A 14396-nucleotide genomic window follows, 5' to 3' on the forward strand; every position below is an offset into this window, starting at 1 on the left:
GCTGATTGAATACATTGAGCTTTGGAACTAATTGAACAACTGGGGAGAGACTCGTGTGTGTGGAAAGACTGCACATACTCAGAACTGTACACCAGTAACATAGTCAGAAGTGCATTCATGGGAGGGCCCGCACATTTCCTCCCTTGATCCTGCCCCATCAAAAATGAATACCTTGGTTGGTAAGGTCCCTCAGCCCCACCAGCTAAAACCTTCCATCTTTACCCCCAAGGCTGTCTGAATGCTGGTGAAGTTGGCTGCGTGCTTCCAGATGCTGACAGTGGTACTCCCTGTGCATACACTGTTACTGCAGACTTCACCAGGGTTTCCAGCAGAGAACGCCTTCAGCTTGTGGGGTTTAGGGATCCCAGCCACCTACACTGAGGATGTGTGTCAACTGCTGGGCAGGCCTGAACCCAAAATGGATGCGCCTCTGCTTACCCAGACCATCCATGGCTATGCCACTGCTGTACAATTTGCTGGTTTGACTGAGGTTGGAGATACTGTGTGGACAGTATTCACAATCCTTGGTGTGGAATCAGTCATTTCATAATGATGATAGTGACTAATCTGATTTAGAACTCATACCATGCAGGGTTCTGGAAGGGGCAGTAGCTTATGATTGGGCTAAAGTGGTCAAGAAATAGAAAGCAGAAAAACCAATAAAAATTTCAACCGAAAAGCTATCACAATATGACTTGTTTTGGCTGGTGCCCACAGTGTGAATTGCAATTTCATGCGGTATTAGCTGCTGGAGGGTATAATTACTTGACATTGAGGTCAAGTTGATTGACCTATGCCTTCTGGTTTAGGTCACATGATACACCGTCCAAACAAATGCATTTGTTTACAAATAGAAACAACAGAGACATATTATTGCTTTATCTTACAGTAATACAGTGAATACTGTGCAATGGTACTGTAGTGTTTATGGACTGATTTTTCATCATAGAGCCACTTGTGCTGCATCGGGAAAGAATCTTTAATTAAGAACAAGTGAACAACATAAGTTTCCTGTAGCAGGAGGCATGTGTATGAAAAGTACAACACAAAAGATTCTGGGTTATACCACGACCGATGCCAAATCCCAGCATTGAGAGTTTAATGCAGATTATACACCGTGGTTTCATTAGTATATTTTGCAATAGGTTCAGGCTAATTGAATGTAAACTTTACCTTTTTTTCCCTAGGGCTCTTGCTGATGTGATGCGACAACAGCAGAGTCATTGCACAGCAGACACCATAGAACGAGATGCAACCCTTGTAGTCCATGTACAACAGTATGAAAACATACAGCCGAGACCGCCTGCAAATAATCTACGTAAGTTTGACTCTGTGAGACAAAGATTTGAAAATTGCTTTAAAATATGTGGGTTGAAGTGGACAGCAACATATTGGCTAATGTAATTAAAGCATTCTTTTGTTTTACTGAATTTGGGAATTCATTGTATATTTTAAAGGGTTTACTATCCAATAGAAAATTTAGACTGTGCTATTAAGAAAATAATGGTGCACTTGATTTTCCAGCCACAAAAATAATAAACAAAATGACCAAGAATTTAAGCAAGGTGCATAGGAATGTTCAAATGCTTCACGAACAAAATAAGCCATTTGTTTTACTTTAAATTTGCTTTCCTGCAAATGTCAGTAATATTGGTTTGCATTTTAACTACACATTTTTAGATAACTGTGATCTCTGAGTATCACAACGAAGCCAGGTTTCTATAGAAATGGAACATGACTTAAAAATTCAGACATTCTGTGAGAAGCAGATGGCCCAGTCTACAGCAACGAGTGATATCTTCATACAGTCATTTAGATGAGGTGATAAGAAAGGTGCACTTTTTCTGCATTACGGGAGCAAGTAGGAGTACAACACGATACTTCACGCTTCATTTTTTTTTTGCGTGTGCCTTTCGAGAGGTGCCAAGGGGTGGCTGGAGTCACCCAGAAATAAGAATGGATATTGGAATCAGCATGGCCATTTTCACTATAACTAATTCATATGAATGGCATTTAAAAAAGTGAGCCCCACCTTCCATGAAAGATATTTTGGAGATCCATTACACTATGTTGTCTCGTGTAAGCCTCAAGGCTTCCTAATGCCTATCATGAGGTCTTTTCTAAAACATTTGTGATTTTTTGTTTAGATCCATTTCTCAGAAGTTGTTTGGCACAATTTTTGTTAAGGCTAATGGTCTTGCAAATGTTACACAATATTTGTACCCTTTGCAACAATATTCTACGGACTTATTTTTCTTCTTGAAGGTAGGGAAAATTAAAGCCCTGAAGAAAAGATTATTTTAAGAGCATGCAAGGAAACTGACTTGTAGACTTGCACCCAGTTCAACTGACAGCCAGCCAATATTTGAAAACATTTTACTGGCCTGGAATGGTTCCTGGCTGGTTAAATGGTACTTAACTGGCTAACCAGTGATATTCAGCGGGAGATAGATGCGGAAACAGGAAATCAGGGCGGGACCAGAGTCAGAGCTGACAGCGAAGAGAAGGGAAGGCAGCAGACTCGACGAGCCTGCTCCCTCTTCACTGCTGCTGCTGGGACCCCGGTAAGGGGAGGGGAGGGTAGCAGAGGGGGGTTGGCGATTTTGGAGGGGGGGCGACGTGCACGTAGGGGGATGGGCGAGGCCAGTGTCGGGGAAGGGAGGGGAGGCATCGCAAGGACGTGTGTGAGACTGAAAGAGGGGGGGTCTGGAACTCGGGGAAGGAAGGAGGGAGGGGGCATGGAACTCGGAGGGAGAAGGGAAGGAGGGAGGGGGGTCTGGAACACAGAGGGGGAAGGAAGGGAGGGGGGTCTGGAACTTGAGGGAGGGAGGGAGAGGGGGTCTGGAACTCGGAGGGGGAAGAGAGGGAGGGAGGAGGGGTCTGGAACTCGGAGGGGGAAGAGAGGGACTGGAACTCGGAGGGGGATGGGGATGGGGGAGGGAGAGAGGGGGGACTGGAACTCGGAGGATGGATAGAGGGAGGGAGAGAGGGAGGGGGGCCCTGGAAGAGGAGAGGGGAGGGGGCCTGGAACTCAGAGGGGGAGGGGAATGCACCACCTGTTAAAAAAAACACAATCAGGCCCGTACAGAACACCTGGAAACTTATGCACAAAGTGGTGAGTTGCAGGGGAGTGGGAGAGGGGAGGGAGGACGGCATGGAAATCGGAGGGGAGGAAAGGGGGCCGTGGGACTTGGAGGGGACAGAGGGAGAGAGCGAGGGGGGGATAACCTTGCTAGCGCCCGTTTCATTTCATGCAGAAACGGGCCTTTTTTACTAGTAGAAAATATTTTTGTAGCACCGGAAATAGCATGCGCTGGAGGTGGGAACTACTGCTGGGCTGCTAAGGTAGCCCGCTAGTAGTTCCTGTTTGGAACGCGGTGAGCTCATGATGGGCTTACCGTTGCTTAGTAAAAGGGCCTCTATATTATATTTTTAATGCCATGTCTAATGAGACTGATAGTATGATAGATACAGCTGTTACAGTAGAGTTTTGAAAGTTGGAAACACCTTTTCCCCATCATCACTATTTTTTTTTTTTTTTTAATGGTATTCAGCTTTAGACTGATTTCTTTAGGGAATGATTTTTGTAGCCACATGAGCAATATTGTATAATGCTGTGCATCTTAATATTATAATTGCAATGGCTTATGTTATATTTTGTCTATCATTCTATAAGAATTGCAGATAAGGGTAATGGTAGGAATGTAAGTTTTACACTACAAAGATGGTAGTCCAAATCATGATACATATTGTTGCACTTGGATTTTAATTAGAAATGTGCAGTGCGTTTCTGGGGAATGCTTTGTGAGGAGCAGAACATCTATACGTATTTTGGGCATGTGGTAACATACCCACAGAAAGACTGAATTAGCACATGTTTAGAAATTGAAAGCAATAGTGCCAATCATCAAGCTACTGTCCACTTGTACATCTCTCCTAAGCATTCATAATTAAATTACCATTCACAAGTATGCGCTTTTAATTATGAGCGTGTCCAAGAGACGAGTTACTGGAGCTGAGTCCTTGACGACTGATGCCACTACTCACAGATTTTAGGCTTGTGTTAATTCAGCCCCATGGTGTGAGGAGGAGAAGAAAACTGAGGGATCTGATACCCAAGTCCTCTTCAGATTATGTTCCCACTTTTGCTTCCTAAGGTCGGTAACAGTTACCTTCAAGTACCGATAAACTACTTCACAATCCAGTAATTGCTACCTCTGCTTTCACAGTTGTAATGAAGGTAAAATAGTATCTGTCAAGCTTAGAGATGGAAAATCTATATAACAGGACTCCTGGCAGAAGCCTAGAGCTAGATTCTATATATGCCGCTTGAAAAATTTGCGTGGTAAAAATATACGCCTAGGTGTATTCTCTCAGGTACGCCTAAATTTTATAGAACCGTCTTAAATTTCCACGCGCTCTATAGAATACACAGAGTGCCTTTCCATGCGACAACATTTGGTCGCATCCATTTAGGCCATGTTTTACTTGCCATAAATCCCAATGCCTAAATTAGGCGCACAGCAGGTGTATTCTATAATAATGCACGTAGATTTTCAAAACAATCATGACCCGCCCATAACACATCCCCCTTTCAACTATGCAACTTGGAATTTACAGTACAGAATACACATAGCAAGTTGCGTGTGTAACTCTTAATGCCAGTTAGTGCTGATAATTGCATTCTAACATCCATAGTTATGATTAGCTAGTTAACCAATTAAGTTATGAGCATTGTTGTAGAATATGCTTTGATTTTCACATGGAAATTAAGGCATGAAATACAGAATTTGGGGGCTATTCTATAAAGGAACATAGGTACCTCCTTTTCTTTATACAATACTGTCCAATCAGATACATGCTTAGGGCCAGATTCTATATTTGGCGCTGAAAAAATCATCACGGATGGAAAACACGCCTATGCATATTCTATAAACGGTGCATAAAGTTAGGGGCAGTTTATAGAGCATGCACAGTGCCAACCACTTGACAAAAATACAGGCGCAGCCATTTACGCCAATGAAAAGCTGTTTCAAATGCCTATGCCTAAGTTTAGGCATGGAGCAGGTTATTCTACAACACTGCGCATACATTTTAGGAATGCCCATGACCTACTCATGCTCCTCCCATGGCCATGCCACCTTTTGAGATCTGTGCAGTAGAATTTACGCGGTCTACTTTATAGAATACACTTAGCAAGTAGTGCTCGTAATTTCTAATTAGTGCCAATTATCGGCGCTAATTGCTTGTTAACATCCAGTTATTGGTGCTGGTTGACTTGTTAACCAACTGAGTTGCACGCATAAATCAGAATACATCCAAATTTGCACATGTAACTCAAGTCACACTATATAGAATCTAGCATTTATACCAGCCACGGAGCTATTTTTAGAATAACGTTTAGGAAGAATTTTGAAATTTACCTGTGGCTGGGCACATATATCCATGTATATGCTATTATTCTAAACATTTGCATGAATAATGGGCATGCAGATGTTAGAGCCTTTGATATAGCATTGCTCCCATGGATGCCAACACTATCCCTCCGATATTCAGCCCATGGTAGTCAGCAGTTTTAAAGCTGCTGATCGCTGTGAGCTGAATCTATCCCAGAGATTCACTGCTGGGGGCATTTCTGAGCACTGGCATTGAATATCCATGCCAGCAGCTGATCCAGAGGTTATGTGGGTGCCAGCTGATATTCAATGCCAGCAGACACATAGCTAAGTAGATAAAAATAGAACCGCTTTTTGTGCAGTCCTATATATGCCAGCACCGGCACTGAATATGGCTAGTGTCTTGACACATTGACCATCCCGGCACTAACTCCAGATTCTATATATATTGTGCAAAATTGGGCACTGATATTTAGACTCTGATCTAATACATGCATCCAACTAAGGGGTCCGTTTAATAAGCTGTGGTAAAAAAGTGGCCTGCGGTAGCATGTACATGTGAAATTGGCACAAGCTGGGCCATTTGTTACCGCAGCTGGGAAAACGGGCTTTTTAAAATAGGGACACTATCAGGCTTATTTTCGAAAGAGATCGCCGGCGATCTTCCGATACAAATCGGGAGATCGTTGGCGATCTCCTGAAACCGGCCAAATCGGTATAATCATAGGCCGATTTTGGCTGGCTTCAACTGCTTTCCGTTGCAGAGCTGGCGATATTTCAAGGGGGCATGTCAGTAGGGTAGTGAAGGCGGCACGGGGGCGTGCTCACGAGATGGCCGGCTTCACCCGATAATGGAAAAAAAAAACACCAGGCTTGACGAGCATTTCGCCGGCTTTACTTGGTCCCTTTCTTTTCATGACCAAGCTTCAAAAAGGAGCCCCAACTGACCAAATGACCACCGGAGGGAATTGGGGATCACCTCCCCTTACTCCCCCAGTGGTCATCAATCCCCTCCCACAATTAAAGTGCTCGTCAGGGACGTCCTAAATCAAAAGTATGTTTGCTCGGCTTTTTAAGTAGTACCAGTGGAATTTGAACCGGCCATCTCTGGATTACAAGGTGCTCTAACCACTTGGCCACAGCTCCACAGCTGTCTGAGTGGCTTAGAGAGACCCCTGTCTGTGATTGGCTGAGAGAGACCTGAAGGGGCATAATCAAAAGGGAGGGGCAATGGCCAAGTGGTTAGAGCACCGGTCTTGTAATCCAGAGGTGGCCAGTTCAGATACGACTGAAAAAGCCATCCCTGAAGAGCACTTACTTCAATTTTTTTCCACTTTTTTTGAAGCCGGCCATCTGTAAACTCGGCAATCTCAACATTTGACCTAAATGTTGAGATTTAGCCAGCCCCAACCATATTATCGAAAGAAAAGATGGCCGGCCATCTTTTTCGATAATACGGTTGGCACTGCCCCTTTGCGGAGCCGGCCCCGAAGATGGCTGGCCATAGAGATGGCCGGCGCCATTCGATTATGCCCCTCTAAGTGACCGTGCGGTAAAATCAAAAGTAGCGCTGGCTATTTACTGCCTGAGCTCTTACTACCACCCATCGACCTAGTGGTAAGAGCTACTCATGTAGTAATCAGGTAGCGCGTGCCAATTATTATTATTATTATTTATGGCATTTATATCCCACATTATTCCCACCCACGGGCAGGCTCAATGTGGCGTACAATAGTCTATTAAATAACAATATTATAAAATACAGTAATTAGAGGCATAATAGGGAAAGAGGAACAGCAGGAGGGAGCGGGAGAGAGGGGAAGGTGACAAGTTGTCGCTGTGGCAGCCAAGGTTCAGAAGGCTGAGGTACCAGGAGGGCTCACGCCATATGCTCTACCGAAAAGGAAGGTCTTGAGCCGCTTCTTAAAGGTCGGGTGATCAGTGGTGAATTTGACCACTTGGGGCAGCCCATTCCAGAATTGAGTGCTAAGATAAGAAAAAGAGGAAGCATACACAGTCTTATACTTTAGGCCACTGAAAACTGGATAGTGGAGATTGAGATACGAGCAAGCTGACTTGCGGTTGCGCTACTGATTACTGCTGGGAAAACACCCCGTGGTAGAAAATAGAAAATTATTTTCTACCGCTGGAAATAGTGCGCATCATCCCTGCGGTAGTGCTGATTTGGCGTCCGCTACCCATACATTAGCTTTACCACTGTTTAGCAAAAGGGTCCCTAAATTGAGGGGTCCTTTTACTAAGGTGCAATGAAAAATGGCCTGCGCTAGTGTAGGTGTGTGTTTTGGATGCGTTCCATTTTTCAGCGCACCTGAAAAAAAGGCCTTTTTTTGCCGAAAATGGATGTGCAGCAAAAATGAAAATTGGCACGCGTCCATTTTGAGCCTGAGACCTTACTTCCACCTGTTCACTTACCTGTTCACTTTGCAATAAGGTCTCACGCATTAACTGGGCAGTAACCATCAGCACGCATACAATGCCGATTATCGCCTGGTTAGCGCTGCGTGCCAGAAAATAAAATATATTTTTCTGGCACGCGTAAAAAATGACCGCCTGGGCCATTTGGTCGCTGGGCTCTAGTTCTGAATTGGCATGCGTTGGGCGTGCGTAGGCGTCTACACAGCTTAGTAAAAGGGCCTCTGAATAACAAGTCAATTACTGCCAATAATTGGGAGCCAATTGGCATCGATTTGAATTTGCGTGCACATTTCACTACACAGTATTCTATAGCAATGTGCACCCAAATCCTGTAGCACACAACCCAAAAAGGGAGCATGGGCATTCCTAAAATTTGCACACAGTGATATAGAATACCGGAGATGTGCACCCAAATTGGCACTGGGAATTGCAGGTGGTTTTAACAAGTATAACTCTTTGTGCCATATTTGAGTGCTAAACTCAGCACTCTGTGATGAGTGCTCATCTTTGAGTGCCCATTCTAGAACAGCATTGAGTGCCAATATTTTTCGGCGCCAATGTTTGAGCGCATTTACTGAATCTAGCCCTAACCACATAGGGGATTCTATATATGGTGCCTAAAAAATAATGCACTGAAATCAGTGCCAACTAAGCATATTCTGTTTAGGCGCCGATTTATAGAATATGCTTAGTTGATATTTCAGCGCCTAAATCTATGTGTCATCCATTTACACCAACGAAAATGTGGCATACATCCCGGCGCCTAGATTTAGTCATATTCTACAAGTAGGCACTCAAATTTCGGAATGCCCATGAAATGCTCATTTCCCCATTCATAACCGTGCTGCTTTTCGCCTGCACACATTAGACGTTTGGCGCACATCATTACAGAATACGCTTAGCGAGTTGTGTGCCTAAATTCTAGTCAATGCCAATTCATGCTCATTATTTTTTATTTATTTATTTGTTACATTTGTACCCCACATTATCCCACCTATTTGCAGGCTCAATGTGGCTTACATATTACCGTAAAGGCGTTCGCCAAGTCCGGTTGAGGAACAAATACAAGGTTATGTTGTGGTCTAATGAAATGGTAGGGAGTGAGGATTGTAAGTTGTCCAGTACGATCATTGGTATTGCTATGTTGCCTGGTGTGGGGGTTTACGTTGGATCGGTGGGGTACGCCTTTTTGAAAAGGTTGGTTTTTAGTGATTTCCTGAAGTTTAGGTGATCATGGATTGTTTTTACAGTTTTTGGGGAGTGCGTTCCATAGTTGTGCACTTATGTAGGAGAAGTTAGATGCATAAGTTGTTTTGTATTTGAGTCCTTTGCAATCTTGATGATCCGGTTCTGTTCCTGGTTGGTAGGTCTATAAGGTCTATCATGTATCCTGGGACTACACCGTAGATAATTTTGTGGATCAGGGTGCAGATTTTGAAGATGATCCGTTCTCTGATTGGGAGCCAGTGCATCTTTTCTCGGAGGGGTTTAGCGCTTTCGAATCGTGTTTTGCCGAATATCAGTCTGGCTGCTGTGTTTTGGGTGGTTTGTTTTATTGCTTGTTAAGTGCTGTTATCAGCGCACATTATTTATTTATTACATTTGTACCCCGCTCTTTCCCACATACAGCAGGTCCAGTGCGGCTTACATAGTAAAAGAAAACATCTTACATGGTAAAGAATACAGTAAAAACAAGGAAATGTGGGAACAGTATTATAAATTGATGATCATAATTACTTACATTATGAAAGGCATTACAAAGGACATGTGAAAAGAACGTAATGAGCTAGAATAGGGAAGGTAGACAAGGATATGATAGGTGAAAGGGAAGGAGAATGGGAGGGAAATGGTAAAGCAAGGAGGGAAGAAGATGAGGGATTGAGTAAAACATTGGGGTCAGAGTAAGCGTCGACGTCTTAGCAGGAGTATCGTAGGTGATCTGGTGGAATTAAGCTGGTCCATTAGGGTATTAAGCCAATTAAGTTGGGCACATTGTTAAAGAATCCACACCAAATTTGGCGCAGATCTCTAGGTGCACTATATAGAATCCGGGGGATAGCAGTTAGAGAGAATATTCAGTAGCACTGTGCAGTTAAGTGCTGCTGAAAATCTGAGGACAGCCCGCTGCCCGTTTAAACCATGATGAATATCTACACCTATGTTCGTCCATCATTTGCACTCCTTCTCAGTTCTCCGCTCTTGTGCAATATTTAAGACTCCTGTCAGAATTAGGATTTCTGTTTCCTGTAGCTATACTAGGTATTTGCTGCATAGCGCATAAAAGAAGTTAGATATTACTGTTACTGATCGTGTGATTAAAAATGAAAATCAATTACATTTAACAAGCTAGACGAAAAATCTCTGACTTTAAATCTACTGCAAGAATACATAATGTCCATGAAATAAGTCAGTGTGACAAGGAAGAGGATAAAAAAAAAAGGAGCCATACGATGGAAAATGCTGCATGTTAAGATGATAATCTGTAAAACTGGCAGACAAAAGGGTTCCACATCCACCGATCTCTCCATTGACGTGGATGATTTTTGATTTGTCCTTATTCTGCTCCAATTTTTCTCCACCAATACACAGCATAGATTTATACTAGGCCCCAAAGAAATATCATTTCCTCCCTATAGAAAAAATATCTATTAGTACACAAATCCAGTCTTCAGATCTGTTTGCATATTACTAACAGTATGAGGCCTTTATTATGGAACGGGCTGCCTGGACATTTGAGGTTATGTAGGAGTGTGGAGCAGTTTAGGAAATGTTTAAAACACACCTTTTTGTCAAAGTGTGGGGTTGACCTTTTCTTTGGTGTTGGCTAATTACGAACAGTTTGCTTGTTTGGATAATTTGGTTAAGTATGTTATTATGTACTCTGCTTAGTTGTAGGTGGATTAGAAATGTTTATATAAATAAAATATACATAACTAACAGTGGAACTGGAAATAGAACATTATAGAAGAAACATTTTCATCACAGTAATTGTAAGCGAAATAGCTTAGATAACCGGAACTTTATTTTGCAGGGATTTGTTTGGCAACTCTTAAAATGATCAACTGCATCCAATCTGAAACACCTTTAGTAATGAATACAAAGATCTCCTACACTCAGATACTTTTCTCAATTAAATGTTTGTTGCAAGCATCGCATCTCAAATCTAAATCACTAGTCAGGAAAATGATTAAATGAGTGATGATGTTTAGAGGCAGTGCATAAAATTGCTTAGATTAATCGTTGTGTCCAAGTGTCCCTTCATTATGGTGTTCTTCTTTCATCTAGCCTTGATCTGGCAGGAAACACTGGACCATGTCTTATGTACTCAACAGTTCTTAGGTGGTCAACCTGATTTATTAAGTCCTAGCAAATATACTTTTTATATATTATTTTAAAAATATACTTTTTATATATTTTTTTAAAAAATATTTATTTATGTATATTTTTATATAGTTCTTTTATTTATGTTAATATGTGTCTCTTTAACTCAAGTCTGCTTTGTACTGTATTCAGTTTTAAATTTATAAAGCTTTTGTCCTTGTTCTTTGAAAACCCCTCTATGAGACCTCAGCTATTTGGGTGACTGGTGTATATGAGCCATTTATCTTCACTCTGCCTATTTTGGGGTAACAGTTTTATATGGTGTTTTAGGTCCATAGCGCTTTGCTATCTTTGCAGCACATCTTTTGTTCGCTGAGAAATAGGTATGTAATAACTTCTTTTGGTTTGATAGATCTTTTGGATCACAACTTTTTTCACTAATATTTGTTCTGTGTCACAATATACATTTTCTTGGCTCACTATATATATATACATATACACACACATATATTTGCATTGGTTCTCGTTTTTCAAAGGATGTTCATTTCTTTTTTCTTTCATATGCAATTTCCTTCTCTTTCTCTCCTTTTTCTTAAGTAACTGAGCAATTGTTTTCTTTTTTATTGTTCAAATCTGATTATTTTATTCATATATTTATATTTATGTACTTTGCTTGTGATTATGTTCATGAGGACTCCTGATGAAGGTGTATAAGTTAAAATATGGACTGTGTTGAGTCGCCAAGTAAGAGGTCTTTTTGTATTCAATTGTCTTCAAGCTTTTCATCCATTTGGATACAGAAAGTGAAAGTGCCTTGGTGCTTTGTAGCTTTTACTATATGAGACGTGGGGACCCCTGACGCAGGTGCTAGTCACCGAAACACGGCCCGTGTCGGGTCTTTTTGTCATAGCTCATTCATTAAAGAACTGTGTTCCATTTTTAAAGGCCCGTGGTGCTGTCTTTTTTGTTTGGTCTTCAAGCAAGCACCACTGTATGTGTTCAATAAAGGGCTTGTGCATTTATCCTGGCCTACTGCATTAGAAACATTTTCATCACAGTAATCATAAGCGAAATAACTTAGATAACCAGAACTTTATTCTCTAAGGATTTGTTTGGCAGCTCTGAAAATGATCAACTGCATCCAATCTGAAAGACATTTAGTAATGAATAAAAGGACCTCCTACACTCAGATACTTTTCTCATTTAAAAGTTAGTTTCAAGCATTGCATCTCAAATCTAAATCACCAGTCAGGAAAATGATTTAATGAGTGATGATGGTTAGAGGCAGCGCATAAAATTGCTTAGATGCCCCTTCATTATGGTGCTCTTCTTTTCTCTATCCTTGATCCAGTCAATCAAGAGAGGGTAAGAAAGTACACCAAAAGGTTAATACAAAAAAAGAAGCACACATCTACCCCCAGAAACTGGACAATGAAGAGTTCTTTATTGAAAAGACCCAACACGGGCCGTGTTTCAGCGACCAAGCACTTGCGTCAGGGGTCTAAAATTGATTATAAATGAAATGTAATGAACTTGTCAAATAAAAAAACTACTTAACATACTAAATAATATTAATTAAAACATTAAAGAATCTACTAATTAAAAAAATCCAATAATTAAAATAATTAGGAATCCGTATCAGTTGAATTCCTACAAATGTAACAAACAAATCTTTAAGATGTTGAAGAAATGATATGCCATAGATATAATAAGAAGAAATAAAACAGCAAGACATCTGAAAATAAAAATAAATATAAAAATAAACTTCAGAACATAAACAAAGGCCACAGGTCAACACAAAGAACATCTTAATGATTTGTTTGTTGCATTTTTAGGAATTCAACTGATATGTAATCCTAATTATTTTAATTATTAGATTTTTAAAAATTATTATTAGATTCTTTATTATGTTTATATGTTAACTAGGGTTTTTATTTTACAATTTCATTAAATTTCATTTATATATATATGTTATCATTTTTATATCCCCAAAACAAGGCCTGTGTCAGGTCTTTTCATTAAAGAACTCTTCATTGTCCTGTTTCTGGAGGTCAACGTGTGCTTCTTTTTTTGTATCTAGCCTTAATCTGGCAGGAAACACTGGATCATGCCTTATGCACTTATCAGTTCTTAGGTGGTCAACCTGATATACTAAGTCCTAGCAAACATAAAAGCATCCTACTACTACTACTACTATTTAGCATTTCTATAGCGCTACAAGGCATACGCAGCGCTGCACAAACATAGAAGAAAGACAGTCCCTGCTCAATGAGCTTACAATCTAATAGACTAAAAATAAAGTAAGCAAATCAAATCAATTAATGTGTATGGGAAGGAAGAGAGGAGGGTAGGTGGAGGCGAGTGGTTACGAGTCAAAAGCAATGTTAAAGAGGTGGCCTTTCAGTCTAGATTTAAAAGGTGGCCAAGGATGGGGCAAGACGTAGGGGCTCAGGAAGTTTATTCCAGGCATAGGGTGCAGCGAGACAGAAGGCGCGAAGTCTGGAGTTGGCAGTAGTGGAGAAGGGAACAGATAAGAAGGATTTATCCAGGGAACGGAGTGCACGGGAAGGGGTGTAGGGAAGGACGAGTGTGGAGAGATACTGGGGAGCAGCAGAGTGAGTACATTTATAGGTTAGTAGAAGAAGTTTGAACAGGATGCGAAAACGGATAGGGAGCCAGTGAAGCGACTTGAGGAGAGGGGATTTGTTTTAAGGTATAGCATGGTTTCCATGGCATTTGTAGAATACTATTATCAATGAGGAAATATGGTTATAGTTATGGTCAGGAGATGGTGGTGCAATGGGGTCCTTGTTGCTGGTTTTTTAACATCTGCTTTTTATGTCCTTAGCATATTGTTCATTTGTACGAATAGGGAAATTGTTATACTTTAAAAGCTTGTTGGATCTTCTTAATAAAAAATTCTGGGGCCCTTTTACGAAGCTGTGTAAGGGCCTACGTGCCTATAGCGCATGCCAAATCAGCACTACCGACTGGCTAACATGTGAGCCAGGCGGTAATTCCAAATTTGGCGTGCACTGAATCCTGCAGTAGAAAATACATTTCTATTTTCTACCGCGGACTGCTTACCTGGCGTAAACAGCACGACGCACTCTGCATGCTTACTGCTTGGGTAGCACGTGAGACCTTACCGCTAGGTCAATGGGTGGGGTAAGGTGTCAGGCCGAAAATGGACGCACGCTGGTTTCAATTTTAGTGCACGTCCGTTTTACGGCCCCTTAAAAA

The 14396-nt window shown here is 41.3% G+C and overlaps 1 protein-coding gene across 1 annotated transcript in view; it reads left to right on the top strand.

Moving 5' to 3' along the window:
• Nucleotides 1-14396, top strand: part of SHISA9 (shisa family member 9) — a 474001-nt gene that overhangs the window by 63753 nt on the left and 395852 nt on the right. Inside the window, exon 2 of the mRNA XM_030212237.1 lies at nucleotides 1188-1318. Coding sequence (XP_030068097.1) covers nucleotides 1188-1318 — 131 coding nt within the window. The remainder of the gene's footprint in view (nucleotides 1-1187; nucleotides 1319-14396) is intronic.

This window comes from Microcaecilia unicolor, chromosome 8 (genome assembly GCF_901765095.1).
Source record: "Microcaecilia unicolor chromosome 8, aMicUni1.1, whole genome shotgun sequence".
Classification (NCBI taxonomy): Eukaryota; Metazoa; Chordata; class Amphibia; order Gymnophiona; family Siphonopidae; genus Microcaecilia; species Microcaecilia unicolor.